The 13619-nt window shown below is 53.5% G+C and overlaps 5 protein-coding genes across 5 annotated transcripts; 1 reads left to right on the top strand and 4 right to left on the bottom strand.

Moving 5' to 3' along the window:
• Positions 1-2146: 2146 nt before the first annotated feature.
• On the top strand, positions 2147-3538 carry J4E92_008102 (uncharacterized protein; the record flags this gene model as incomplete). Its single annotated transcript, XM_051499459.1, has 1 exon — positions 2147-3538. The coding sequence occupies one exon, from the start codon at positions 2147-2149 to the stop codon at positions 3536-3538; it is 1392 nt and encodes a 463-aa protein (XP_051350242.1).
• Positions 3539-5636: 2098 nt separating this feature from the next.
• Positions 5637-6126, bottom strand: J4E92_008103 (uncharacterized protein; the record flags this gene model as incomplete). The annotated part of the gene is made up of 2 exons (XM_051499460.1): positions 5637-6019; positions 6114-6126. The coding sequence occupies 2 exons, from the start codon at positions 6124-6126 to the stop codon at positions 5637-5639; spliced, it is 396 nt and encodes a 131-aa protein (XP_051350243.1).
• Positions 6127-6700: 574 nt separating this feature from the next.
• On the bottom strand, positions 6701-7888 carry J4E92_008104 (uncharacterized protein; the record flags this gene model as incomplete). Its single annotated transcript, XM_051499461.1, has 1 exon — positions 6701-7888. One exon carries the CDS (start codon positions 7886-7888, stop codon positions 6701-6703), a length of 1188 nt encoding a protein of 395 aa, XP_051350244.1.
• A 932-nt stretch (positions 7889-8820) lies between these two features.
• J4E92_008105 (uncharacterized protein) lies at positions 8821-9504 on the bottom strand (the record flags this gene model as incomplete). Its single annotated transcript, XM_051499462.1, has 1 exon — positions 8821-9504. The coding sequence occupies one exon, from the start codon at positions 9502-9504 to the stop codon at positions 8821-8823; it is 684 nt and encodes a 227-aa protein (XP_051350245.1).
• A 582-nt stretch (positions 9505-10086) lies between these two features.
• J4E92_008106 (uncharacterized protein) lies at positions 10087-11742 on the bottom strand (the record flags this gene model as incomplete). Its single annotated transcript, XM_051499463.1, has 1 exon — positions 10087-11742. One exon carries the CDS (start codon positions 11740-11742, stop codon positions 10087-10089), a length of 1656 nt encoding a protein of 551 aa, XP_051350246.1.
• Positions 11743-13619: the final 1877 nt, after the last annotated feature.

Consider the following 13619-nt stretch of genomic DNA (forward strand, 5'->3'; position numbering starts at 1 on the left):
TGCGGGATGTATGAGAACACGTGTAAATGACGAGTGTGTATTGGCACATGTTCAAGTAGTTAAAGCAGGTAGATCGGGCGAGCTGTAATCGTAGTTTCGACCGTTGATTTGTTTCTGAGCGTGGCAGTAGTGTATTCTTGGTATTGACAGCAGCTTATTGCGGCTAGAGTATCTTCTTGGGGTGTTTATATGAGGTCGTCCTTGTGATGGACAAGTTCTTCACGTCTGTTGTGCCCATCACTCAACCAGTCATTCTACGCTATTGCATTTTGACGACCAAGACAGCAGGCGGTTGTTTGCGTGAGCATATTTGATCAAGCTGTAGATGGTCTCAACGCCAACGTGTGAAGATGCTACCCACATCAATTTGCCACCGTACCCAGAAAGCGACGACACCAACAGGCACCACCTGGCATACCTTCCATGGCTAACCTCGAAACTCCAATGTCGAGACGTGTTTGCAATAACATTTCAAGATGTAAGGACATTGTGAGAGATGAAATGGCACCTTCCAGAAGACACATCTCGGCCTTTAGGTTTGGGTAGCCACCGCACGAGGTCACCTGCTAAGGACATCCGACGTGGTTAGCCTCGGGTTTGGTTCCTGTAATCTGCGAGCCGTTTTGACAGGCGGGGATGCTGGCCAGGCCCCCGTTGATGCCGTTTGCTATGCCTCAGGGCTGTTCCGCGCCCCGCCGTTTTCCCTTATCGATGAAACACGAGGGAGCGATAGGAGCGTGCCTGTATGGATGAGAGGTACCGCAATAAACATCTCATCTCGCGGCCTGTGCTCGGCATCGGAAAAGAAAAAGGCGCATGAAGCTGGCCAGGTGTCTGGAATCTCGCTTGTCAAATATAGAGACTGGATGGGCGTCAATCTGGTCGTATTCTGGTCGTGGGAACAGACTAGCTGGCAGGCATCGTGAAATGGAGAGATGCGCGCCAATCACGCGATATCTCTATTTCCTAGGTTGAAGCCTAGCGTGGCGGCCGATGACCAATCAACGCCCGCGTGCGCTCTGACCTGAAACAACGTGGAGCCTCCACCAAACTACCTTCACCCCACCACCCGTCGCTTGCGGGTTCACCTTCCTTCTCGAAGCGCTGCACCGGCACACATTCACCTGTCGTGGGGTCGTTCCAGGCTCGCTCTGGCACTTCGATGATTTTGTCATCCACTTTGCGTGCACTTTGCGCGGTTTCTTACGTCACGCTTGTGGGTTCACGATGGGCGATGCAAAAAGCTTTACAATCTCGCAATCACTGGCTCTCATTATTCCATTTCCCCAAAATCGCATCGATCTAGATGATGCCTAGCTTCCGTCGTTGTGTTGTAGATCAACGGCACACGGTCCTCTGACACTCAACGGCCCCTCTGATGTCTGAGGATGGCTAGCGTAGCCCTGCCATGCACATGTATTGCCAACTACCGACTAACAGACGCCGATCTTCGCGCCGGAGAGTACGGGAGGCTGCAGCAAGAGCGCGCTACGCCGCGACCACGCTGCGGGACGGGAAAGCCATGGCTGGCGGCTACAGCATCGGCCAGCGTTGAAACGCACATCCTACACCCATACAGTCAGGCTCGAAAGCTTGCGTGCGGCGTCGCGTGGAGTGGCGCTGTGTTTCGACACCTCGTGTGTCTCCTTCTCTATTGGCTCCTGTCGCTTCTTCCCTTCTAGGCCGGAGATTTTACAACGCTCAACAGCGTCTGTCTCACCACCTTCACCCGCCTGAATAAAGGGCCATGGCCGCGTGATATTGCAGTCTGTGTTCACATCCGGCTTGTGCGTCTTCACTTCTTCTCTTGCATTTCTTATTTTCTTGTAGCCTAGAGCGCGCAGTGCGTCGTTCACAAGGCGGTACTATTGTCATTGAACAATAGCATCGTTACGTGCGAGGTGAAGACGGATTGAGTCACACGACTATTGACGGAGCGACCACTCACAGTGCCCGCCAAGCCGATACTTCACTTTTCGTCACGATATAATTTCCTGTACACCAATTCCCAGCTGTCCCGCTTTCGACAACAACACTCACGTCAGGATATACGTATCGCCAGTATTGATAAGACATCCGGCACCGACTATCCCACACTTTACTCTTGCAGGGCAAGATTCACTTTCGAGACTACACACACATCAAAATGCCTAGCATACGGAAAACGCTCGTCGCCGCGCTCATGGCCTTTCCCGCGGCTATGGGCCACAGCTGGGGCGAGCAACTTCGGAATATCGACGACAAAGGCAACTACGTCGGTCAATATGGATACCCGCGGGGGTTCGTCGACCGAGGCAGCAATGCTCCTGGCTCGGGTGACGCCATGTCCTACCGCGTGAACGAAGGCAGGGCCTATATCAACAAGGACGACATGGTCTGCCCACCCACCCAACGCGAACAAAAGCAAGCAAATGCCGATAAGTTCCCTCGTCTCAAATCTCCACCGGGTGGCTACGTCGCTATACGATATCAAGAGAATGGACATGTTACGAGCGCAGACACCAACCCCGAGAAGCCCGAGAAGGGTGGCACGATCTTCGTCTACGGAACCAAGGAACCAAAGCCTGACGACAAGCTTGTTGATGTACTGCAGTGGACAAAAGATGGGCAAGGTGGCGACAAGCGTGGAGTCCTGCTAGCCATGACCGATTACGATGACGGACGATGCTATCTAAACAACGGTTCGCCAAAAGCCAAAGAACGCGAACAGTTTTCTCCAGCCTATGCGATGGGCTCACCTCAAAGCGGGCCTTCGAACACAGTCATGTACTGCGAGACAGATGTCAAGCTTCCAGATACCATGGAACTCAGCAAAGCCTACACCTTGTACTGGGTCTGGCAATGGGCATCGATGCCTGGTCGAGCTGGCTTTCCCAAAGAAGGCAAGGATGAGTACTTTACTACATGTATGGACATCGACGCCGCATCCGCCGATGTTGCCATGGCAGCTGAAGCTCCTGAAGCGATGGCGAAGTTCCAGATGCTGCAACAGGATGGTGTCACTACCGCCCACCCCGACTTCAAGTCTCGGACTGCTCTTTTCACCGACTCACCGTTCAAGCGCGAATACGGCCCAGTCACATCCGAGATCTCACTTCCTGGTGGAGGTTCTGGCTCTGGCGACGCTCCTTTCCCCACCAACAGCACTCCGCCCGCGGGTCCTACAGCTCCAGTCACCACCAGCGCTATTCCCGTTCCAAGCGCTGCACCCCCAGCCCCCAGCAACTCTCCTCCGATATCTGCCATCGTCCCCTCTGCTACCGCCCAGCTGCCATCTCCCAGCAACTCAGCGGCCTCCAGCGCTACTATGGAGATCCCGACACTTTCAGGTCGTCCCGGTGCCGCACCAACGCCACCAGCCGGCGACAACGGCGTTGTCACAGTCACTGACACTGTCATGGTCACTGTCACAGCGCCTGCTCCGACAGCGCCTGTTGCTACTCCACCCGCTCCCCCGGCAGTCGCTCCACCGGCTATCACTCCTCGCGCAGTGCACAGCATCTACCACAGGAACGGTGCCAAGTTCAGGGGACTATAGACGGTGGAAAGCCACGTCTGCTCTGATTCTTTTACTGCATTTTCTTTTGTTACATACACACTGAGCTCTCCAGTGGCAGGCCACGGGTACTGATGACGGACACACATGATGATGACTGCATGAAAACGACTGCATGATCATGAATATTGGGAGGCTCTTTTTCTTTTTGCATTCAGCGATACCCCTTGCATAAATATTGGCGTTTTGGGTAGCATTATATGACCTGTACCCAGGTGGGTTGGTCAGGCGTTCATCAATAAAAGCATATCAGAACATTTCACTTCATCACGACTTGTCTTCTCACCGATCGTGACGGCCTCGCTTCACATTTTCACTGCTACGAGCTTGTGTTACTGCCCCACGTGCAGCCACGTGTTCTGACTTCAACGTCTTAAGTCAGGCGACTTTAACGTGACGTCCACAACCTCGGCCGAAATATTGAGTACTTTTCGTGAACAATTTCTACCCAGACGCCGAGCCTCTCGGATCGCTTCCAGAGTCGATGCGCGTATGCTCGGAGCATTATCCGCATCGACCCTTGCGAACAACTACGGTTCTAAAATGACGCAACGCCGTTCATTGTGACAAAGAGCCGAACGCCCTTTCCACTTGGGTCGCGGCCCGGATACGACCGTTACCATCGTCAAGATTCGTTGGCTCATACAGCAAACTTACTCGTCATCTGTACTACACCCCAAGCCATCAGGTCTAGACCAGCGGGATCGCAATGCGACGAACATCCAGACCATCCGCACCCGTCAATCGCTTCCGTCCTCCATAACCGGGGAGCTGGGTCAATTTGCGTAAGGCTGAGCAAGTTTCTCCGGGTTACTTCACACACATGGCTTCATTCCGATTTGCCCCCAACAGTCCGGCAGATTGCCCTCTCACATTGTACCATTCGGAGCCTCTGCCATGTGGCTTTACAAGAGACGTTTGCGCTAGTTTTCATACCTCAAAGCAGAGATGCGCATTCGTTACGAACAGTATCTTGCAGTTGATGAAGCCCCGGAACCACACATCGCTGAGTACGTATACTCTTCACCGGTGGAAGGCAGCAGGAGGATCTTACGAAACATCTACGCGTTGTTCATACAGTATAGGTAAGGCTTTGCCCCAAACTCACTGCCCGAGTTCCCCGCGGTTGATAGTTGGTTCACATGAGATTCGACATGGGTGTGTTGGACGATCGCAACACTGGAGGATGGGTATAAGAGGGGAGATGAGATGGGACTATAGCAGTTTTGTCGCGAGACACTGAACAGAGTTCTTTGCAATACACCGACACTCCTGATCCAAACCAAACTCATCCCACCCAAACCACAAGAAGACACATCACGCTCTGTTCCCCTACATATCTCAACACCATGTGCCGCGACATCTACCGCCACTACGAACGCTGTGCTCACCACGAATACATCCAATCCCCACCGTGCCAACACTTTCGCACCGGTCTGAACCAGATCAACGACCCACGCTACTTCAATCAACCCGGCATCCCTTATCGCCAATCTCGAAGGTGTCGCGAGCAGAACCAGTTTGACTTCCGTCGCAACGCTTATTGCACGCCATGTATGATGACTAGGCAAGGTTGGAACTTTCGGGGGTATAACAGTGGGTTTGGAGGATGGCCCAGGTATAGACCGGAGGGGTTTTGAGGGATAGTGATACCTCATACAAGAGAAGACTGAACAGGCCTGCGGACTACATCCAGACAAGAACGTGCAAAGTGGGTAACCCAGCGTCAACGTAGGCTCCAGGGTGTTCATTTTCCCTAGGTTGACGTGACAGTGAGGTCGCAGAGGAGGAAAGGTGGGAAGAAGGTTGGTGTGAGAGGGTACTTAGTCATTGGAAAGATGCTCAAAGACTAGAGATTTACGAACTAGCTCGGCATTAGTACACGAGTGTCGGACAGTGACATTAAGACTGCTTTTTCTCTTTTATATACACTCTGTCGCTGTATACACATCTTACTTTTCGATCGCAACTGCTCAGGCCCAGACTGTACGGCCTTGATCTTGCAGTCCACCACAAAGCGCATATCCCGATGGCCATGCCTTCCTCTTTCCTTCCTTCCTTCCTTCCATCCACCCAACATCTATCTCACCTTCTTAGTTACCTCTTCAACCGGCATCGTCCCCTTATCTGACTGCAGCATTGCTAGCGTAAACAATCCGGTCAACGTCAACCACACATTCCCCCACACCCCAATGCTCATGCTCGTATTATAATGGCTCGGCATCTTGTAATGCTGGTACGCGCCAATGCCCGTCGTGATATGATGGAACACCGTCGCAGCTACCACCGCCTTCGCATACGGGATCGTCGTGAGCTTCGTTGCGGGCGCGGAGTTGAAGGGTATGGCGTTTGTGAAGGAGATGAGGATCAGCGCGAGGGTGACGAGACACCAGCCGTCGTTGCGGACATTGTAGGCTTCGAGATCGTTGGGCGCGAGGTTTAGTTGCGAGGGAGGTCGGAACCCTGTTGGTGTTAGTTTGTGGAATGGACAGTGAACATCAGGGGACTGAGGCTTTGAAGAGCGGGGTAGGAAGGTTGGAAAGTCAATGTAACGTACAGCCGATAACCATGATGGGGTCGTACACGCGACACAAGCCACGCAGGCCGTACCAGAATGCCGTGCCATAGGCATACGCATGGAATACCTACACCGAAGAGTCAGCTTTCACTCTTTCAACCCCTCCGACCCCTCACAGACTACGCACAGTCGAGTTTATAGAAGGCATAATGTCGCTACCAGTCAATTGCACACAACAAAGCAACAATTGCGCGATGAGATGGGATGTTAGTGAACACGCGCAGCCGCACCTTAAATGAAGTTTGTTGACGTTCCTGGCAAGCTTCCGTACCTGCGACGTCATTATGAGAGCTCCAACAGCTCCATTGGTGTTGAGGGGCTGCAAGCCACGCCGTTAGCTTCCCCGTGGAACCGGAACCTCGATCCGCGTAGCGCACCCGCAGATGGATCGAAGATGCGATCGGCCGCGATACGATTGCGATGACGCTAAAAGCAGGGGTTAATCCGGCAATTGAATGTTCGTGGAGATGGTTTTGGGATGATGGGCGCGCACAATACGATCGTGAAGGGCAGCCTTGTGTTTGAAAAAGCAAATCTATCGGGGTATCCACATTCTATCTCTTGCATCACCACGCTATCCTTCCTGCAATACTCCTTGCTGCCTTGGCTTTGCCAACTCCAATCGTTCCCTCACCACCCAATCCCTGCATCCTCAAACTCGCATCAACGACCTCGAGCGCATATGCACTCTCAATAGGACCCAAGTCCAGAATGGTACCGTTGTGCACCGCGTTCGCAGCTGGATTAACAATCTTCTCCACATCCTCCTTAACCTGCGGCAATAACACAGCCGTAGCACCCAACCATCGCGCCAACAAGCCCTTGAAAGAGACTTGATCGGTGTCGCACGGCTCCTCTGCATCCTTGACCTCACACTTGCTCTCGAAAAGCGCGCCAGTGTCGGTGTTCACAAAGTTCCTCTTCGCGGAAGCGACAAAACCCTTCGTTCTCTCCGCCCACTTCTCGTCTTTGGTGTGCACGGCCATGACAGCAGCACCGTACATGTACACACCGACGTTGTAACTCCACATGTTGTGGTTTAGATCTGAGCATCCGTTGTCTTCACTTGTGCCGTCGTAGACATTGAAGTCCTGGTCTACAAGTCCGACCTTTGTACTCCAGACGTATGTTTTCTCCGCCCAAGATAGGATCTCCGCATCTTTTGTGAGATGTCCAATGCGGGCGGCGAGTTGAAAGAACAGTCCGTTTGTAATGGCGTTCTTGTAGTGCCATCCATTCTGGCCGTCCTCGCCGAAATCTACTTTCCAACGCAGACCGCCGCCGCAAGTGTTGTTGCCATCAATCCAACGCTGCTTTTGCTGGTTGAAGACGTTGGTCGCCAAATCCACCCAAGCTACGGGTCCCTGTTGCGGGAGCTTCATCTCGGCGGCTGTTATAGCGGCGAGACCCCACCACGCTTGATCATCGTTGCCGGTCGCGTCGACAGTCATGAAGTCGTTTGCGGGGGTCGCTTGACTCAGGATGGTGGTCTTGAGAAGATCTTCATACTGAAGGTCGCCGGTGGTGGAGCCGTAGGTTAGAAGAGCTTCGACTGCGGTACCGGATTGCCACCACCAGTATGGCTGGGGGAGGAGTGCTCGACCTGGGTCTGGGAATGAAACTTTGAGGGAGGCGGCGAGGGTGCTTGATGAGGACAGTAGGGCGGCTGGCGCTGGAGGCGATGGCGGTGGGGCCTGGATGGCGGCGATTTGCACAACGAGTGAAACGGCTTTGCTGAGGGTGCTCGGTATCATTTTGAATGATTGAATCGGTATAATGGTATCGCAAAAAGGAACGTGCTGATCAAAGCAAAAAAAGAATGTATTTTGTGTAAAGAATGTACTGGTTCACTGAACCATATAAAAAACAACCAAAGAGTGTCTGCGCAAAAAAGATGCGACGAACAAAGAACGACGGAAAAGGTGTCGAAGGGAGGGAAGAAGGACCAAGGACGAGGGCTGACGCGTAAAGATAATGAGATACCACTCAACCTATCCACAATACACAACTCAGCCTCAATCCAGCGCATAAAATGCCATTAGTTTCATCCATCCAGCATACTCGGCACCCACGCCGTGCCCCGACCCAAAATTAGCAGGTGTCACACATGCGCCTTGGCCTATCCACCCGCACGTGTAAATGAACAAATGCCATGCATGTGCGTTGTCGATAAGAAGAGTTCTCTGGGCTTTCTGCAGAAATCTCCTGATCGACAACTGGGAAGGGATGGTCTAGAACGGATTCGTTGTTATCTGAAACGCGACGCGACGACGTTGCGCGATGTGATTCGTCGGGTATTGGGAACACTGGAGAGGCCGAGAGGACGCAGCAAGTTGGGCGGTAGGGGTCGGAAAGATCGGATCTGCTGCGATAGAGCCTGAATTGGCGTGGTGAATGGGATCTGCTGTGGGTTGTGATGATGTGCCGAGGTGGTGGATGTGGATGAGCGTGTCCAGGTGCGATAGGGATTGGTGTTGAAGATCTGGACTGTTGATCTCGATGCATGAGTCGCGTAGGACGACTGCGGCTCAGATCTAAAGACGCTGGACGGACGCGCCTTGACATTGGATTCGTGCGATGCCATCGGAGCTGTCTACAGTCAACACGAGTATTCACCTCAACGCATCCCATCATACACACCCCAACCCTCCTATATCCCATGTGTATATGCCACCTCCACCCCCATCTACATCTTCGCCATAACGACTTTGTTCTTGACAAAACTGCCCCACCCCTCCGCAAACACCCCACCCAGGCCATCTTCCACCCAGCTCACAGCCTCAACATACCTCCCCTTCTCCCTCATGATCTTCGCCCTAACCTTCACCACAGATGGCGTCACCAGATTCTTCTTGTACTTGACCCGCAACTCACTCGTCGCATTCGGAATGCCATAGTTCTTGACTATAAGGCAACCCATGCAATGATCCAGCAGCGACGCCGTAATGCCGCCATGAAGACTCGCATAGTTCCCATCGGCATCATGAGCTAGCGATACCAGCACAATGTTTTCCGTCCCTTCCGGATCAGAGAGATCGTATTGTATGTCCTCCTTCGCTGCTTGTCTAGCCGCCTCTTTCGGGTTGTCGGGCGGCACAATCTCCTCCCACGTTGTGTCCGTGTGTGTGACTACACTGTCGGGATTTATAACCTCCCGTCGCTTTCCATGACCCGGTTTCCACAAGTCGAGAAACGCGCGGATCGCGTCGGATGTGAAGAGGCCGCGCGTGAACAGCAGGTTCCAGCCGTCGCGGGCCTCAAACAGGCGGCGATCGTGGATGGACGTTATCGAGGGGTCGGCGAAGAGGGCCTTGCACCATTCGTGAGTGGTGAAGTCTTCTAGGTGTTCGGTTCTTCTTCGGGTCGTCATCGTAGGTCGGAGGGGGTGTGAATATGGTGTCGGCGCGGAGCGGACGGTGGAGGATGATTTATGTAGGGTCTTCGTGGAGGTGGAAACCTATGCGATAAGGCTGCTGGTATGATACAAGGCATAGCTGCGGTCGGACGGTCGGTTAAATGTTGGAAGAGATGAGAAAGAGGTCGGACGGTCGGATTTCGCTGCGCGTCGCGTTACTTGCAAAGCAGGGAGCTCAGGTTCCGAGGTTACTGGTGATAAAGTTTAGCGCTGACGTATCTAAGATTGACCGCAACAAGGTTAGTATCACCGACCTGCATACATACGACCTGGACATCAACTCGATCATGGAGACAAGACGAAGACATAATTTTTAACGTATTGTATTCTTCCGCCACAACGTCGTAAAGTAATCAAGAATTACAGTCCAAACGTCGTGACTTCATGTGCTACTTCAACCTTCAAGCCGTGAACTATCTCCATATGAACTCCATTCCGAATCTTGTCCTACCGAAAGGCAGGGCAAAATCACTGTGCGCACTGTTCAGTTTGTTTTTCCGCATGGGGTTGCGATGAGGCGTTGCCATCTCGTGCTAATCAAGAGCCCTGATGGAACGAGGCCAACGAGCGCGCGTTCTCCGCGCGGAGTGCCGCCAAAATCTTGTCGGTCTCAGCTTGCGCCGCCTTCAGCTCATCCATTTCACCCCGAAGCTTGGCGTACTCCTCGATGGAAACCTTGTCCTCGGGGTCGTCCAGCAGCTCCTTCTGCTTGTTGCTGCGAGTTGGAGAGCCAGAGCCAGAGCCAGGAGATAGCAGATCATCAGGTGCATCGGAGAGCTCAGAGCTGTCAGAGTCAAGCTCGTCGATGCCCTTGGTGCCGCAGTGGTAGTTGACGAAACCGGTGTCCTTCTTCTTCTTCTTCCTGCCCTTGTCCTCGGAGGAGCCGTCACCGCCGTCTCTAGAGACGTTCTTGCTACTAGCACCCTCGCTGAACACGTCCTTGCTGAAAGCATCCTTGGAGACAACATCATCAGCTTGGGCACCATTCTTTCGAGCAGCTTGCACGGGGACAGCGACGACATGCTTCACGGGAAGTACATTCGAAAAAGTAACGCCCATAGCATCACCAGGGTACTGTTCGTCCGGCTGAGATGCCGAAGTCTCTGACTGAACAACGTAGGTGGGGGATGACGAGTTGTACTGGGTTGTGGTCTTGCGCTTCTTCTTCATCTTTCCGGGAGACATCTCGCCCTCAGAGTCAGTGGCCATGGCTGGGTGGTCATGCCGAATGACATTCACACCCGGTTGACTACGCTTCTGGCGCTTCTGAGCCGACTGTCGCGGTTGTAACATCATCTGAGAACCCGGAGTTGCTCCAGGACCGTCAGTGTCATCGTGGTCACCGGACGCGATCATCTCAGCCGCAGTACGCCTACCCCGAATCGGACGATTCTGATGGTGCTGGTCGTTGTCACGGCCGACCTTGATCCACTGGCCGCGGTGGGCGTTCGAGACGCAGTTGACGATGGTGCTACTGTACAGCTTGTGGGGAGCGCCAATCGTAGTCCAGGTCTTCTCGTTCTTCATCAGTGTAACGCCGGTCTGTTTGGAGGTCTTCAGCACCTCACAGATCCACTCTATACGCTGTCCGAAGGTCCAGTCCTTGGTCTGGCTGATGTTGTCGATGATGGTCTTATCGTAGATGCGAACTTTGAAGCCGTTCAGGTGAATGTCCTTGGCCATGCCGACGATGTCCCAGGAGCACGCTTCAATAGCCCAGTCCTGGTAATAGACACCTTCACCCGGAGTTAGCCGCTTGCGGTAAGCGTTGCCCTGGGTGTCCTTGGCGCTGGTCATATCCTTGAAAGCTAGCATCAACATTTTGACGAACTTACGATACTCTGCGTCGGTCTCGGGGATGGAGGGGTCGACCTCTGGAGAATACCACTGAGGCTCGTCCATGGGCGCCCTAGCTTCTTCTAGGGTCTTGAAGCGGAAGCCGTCGACCTCTGGATAGTCACCGTCCTTGTCCAGAAGCTGGGAAATCTTGGTCTTAATGCGAGACGGATCCTTGAGACCGCCGGGTACCTTTTCCAGGCGCGTGTCCGCAAGGCGGGGAATGGGAGGACCGAAGGGAACGGGAGCACGAGCACCAACGGGAGTTGAGGGAGATGCAGTCTGGCTCTGGGTCACCATCAGGTTCTTGTTGGTTGTGCCCTTGGGGGTGTCCTTATTGGGGTCGTGGTCGGTCATATTGGGGTATTTGGGGCGGCGGCTGGGGTTTTGGTTTCAACGGTTACTGCTTGCAACTAAGACACCTGTTAGTGAACTCCAGCATCTATTTTCCAGCACCGGTGGAACTTACTCGAATAATTGATGAGATCTATGCGGCGTGGGGGTGAACTGGCTGCGGGAGTCTCCCGATCTTTATGTTCGCAAGGCTTGACCACCGGGCTAGTGAAAAGGACGCCAACCTATTGAAGTAAATCAAGTCGACTGCTGATCAAGCGGCGACGGAGTGAAGTAGGAAGTCAAGATCGCCTGTGACGAGCGCGGATGATCTAAACGCGAAGAGGATATCAATTCCGAGAGCCCAGCACTGCGCTCTGTGAAAGAAGAGGAAGGTTTGTTGTGGTGATCGGTGCCTGTTGCTGGGGGGGGGCTGCGCGCGTATCGACAGCACAGGCGTGAGTAACGTGCGTCCAAGGGTCTTGGCATCCTCGCATTCACCTAGGACCTGAGCGTTTGCTACACCCACGACCCATTGCCCCGATCCACAAGACCTCGTAGCACTTGCTGCATGTCGATAGCGTGTAGTGTCGTGATGTCCGTCTTGCCTGGGATACTGCGCGAGGTCGGCGTCGTGCGATATGGCCTTGTCGCGTGCGATGTTGCCTGTGACCTATGTTAACACACTGACTTCCTTACATAGAATGACTTCTTGTTGAACTGAAAGACATAAGAGCTAATGGCGTACCATAGGGACCTTATGAAGACCGGCGACAATACGGATGCGCGAGGCCGTCGCAGGCCCGTCAGCATATACGATTGCAGCTGGCAGCGACAGAGCGCGCGACCGACTACATACCGTTCAGATTCCGACAAAGCGATGTCTTGCCAGACCTGCGCTTTGCAACCTCTCCGGATGTGCGATAAGGCGTTGTATGACCCGCGTATGCATGAGCAAGTCCGTCTTGCCAGGCCTACACGCGTTCTGTCCGGCTTTTTGATGGGGCGTTGTATGTCCTGCAAGTGCATGTGCAAATCCATATCATAAAGACGCGAACGGATCTTCGTCGACCAAGACTGGCAAGCAGCAATATACTTCATGCGAAACAGTACCATGAGATAATGTAATCCCTTCTCTTTCAGGTATCACCGGGGTCTTTCCAAGCAAGAGCGATCCAGGCGGGATGCGTCATGTGACCTCCTTACCCGGCGGGAAGGTGGACATTTTTGATCGGGAACGAGACTGGGACCAGAGGTAGGAGAGAGTACTTCCATCACACTTGGATGCGACATTCTCGTGTTGGAAGCCGCTCTTGTCTAGGAGATGTTTCTTCGGTGAGATGCAGTCGAGGTTGCGTCAGTTGAGTGGCTCGACAGCAGCGGTAGCCGCACGACCACGGCGTGGTATGCCATCGCGGTGTGTGGAGAAGAGTTGGATGCTAGTGGCTGTGAGTATGGGCGCGAAAAGTTTCGAAGTGCAATGAGTTTGCATAGACTGGCTGGTGCGCGGCAAGGAAGGAATGTTGCCTTGGCATGTTTGTCTCGTGCGAGTCAGACGCGTCGAAACGGCAGTGGCTGTATCGCGCCGTCGGTTGAGCTCATGTTACCGATGATCTCAATCGGAGAAGCGTTGGCAAGATCGCGTCCGGTGCAGCATTGTGAGGGTCGCGGTGATGGTGGTGGGTGTGGGCGTGGCCCGTCGGCTTTTATGGCAGCAAAGCCATCGAAGCCAGCGTCGGGAAAGGTCTGGACCGTTGATCACATGAAGACATGAGATTCAATTGCCTCCCTGGGTGAAAGTATCAGTAAAAAGAAGGACCCGGCGGTGGCGAGATTGACGATGCTGTCGACGTTTGGTGGAAGCGGATGAAGTTGTAGGTTGCGGAGAAGGAAGGCAGGAA

The sequence above is a fragment of the Alternaria infectoria genome, assembly GCF_024043175.1.
Source record: "Alternaria infectoria strain BMP 0036 chromosome Unknown scaffold_15, whole genome shotgun sequence".
In the NCBI taxonomy this organism is placed as follows: domain Eukaryota; kingdom Fungi; phylum Ascomycota; class Dothideomycetes; order Pleosporales; family Pleosporaceae; genus Alternaria; species Alternaria infectoria.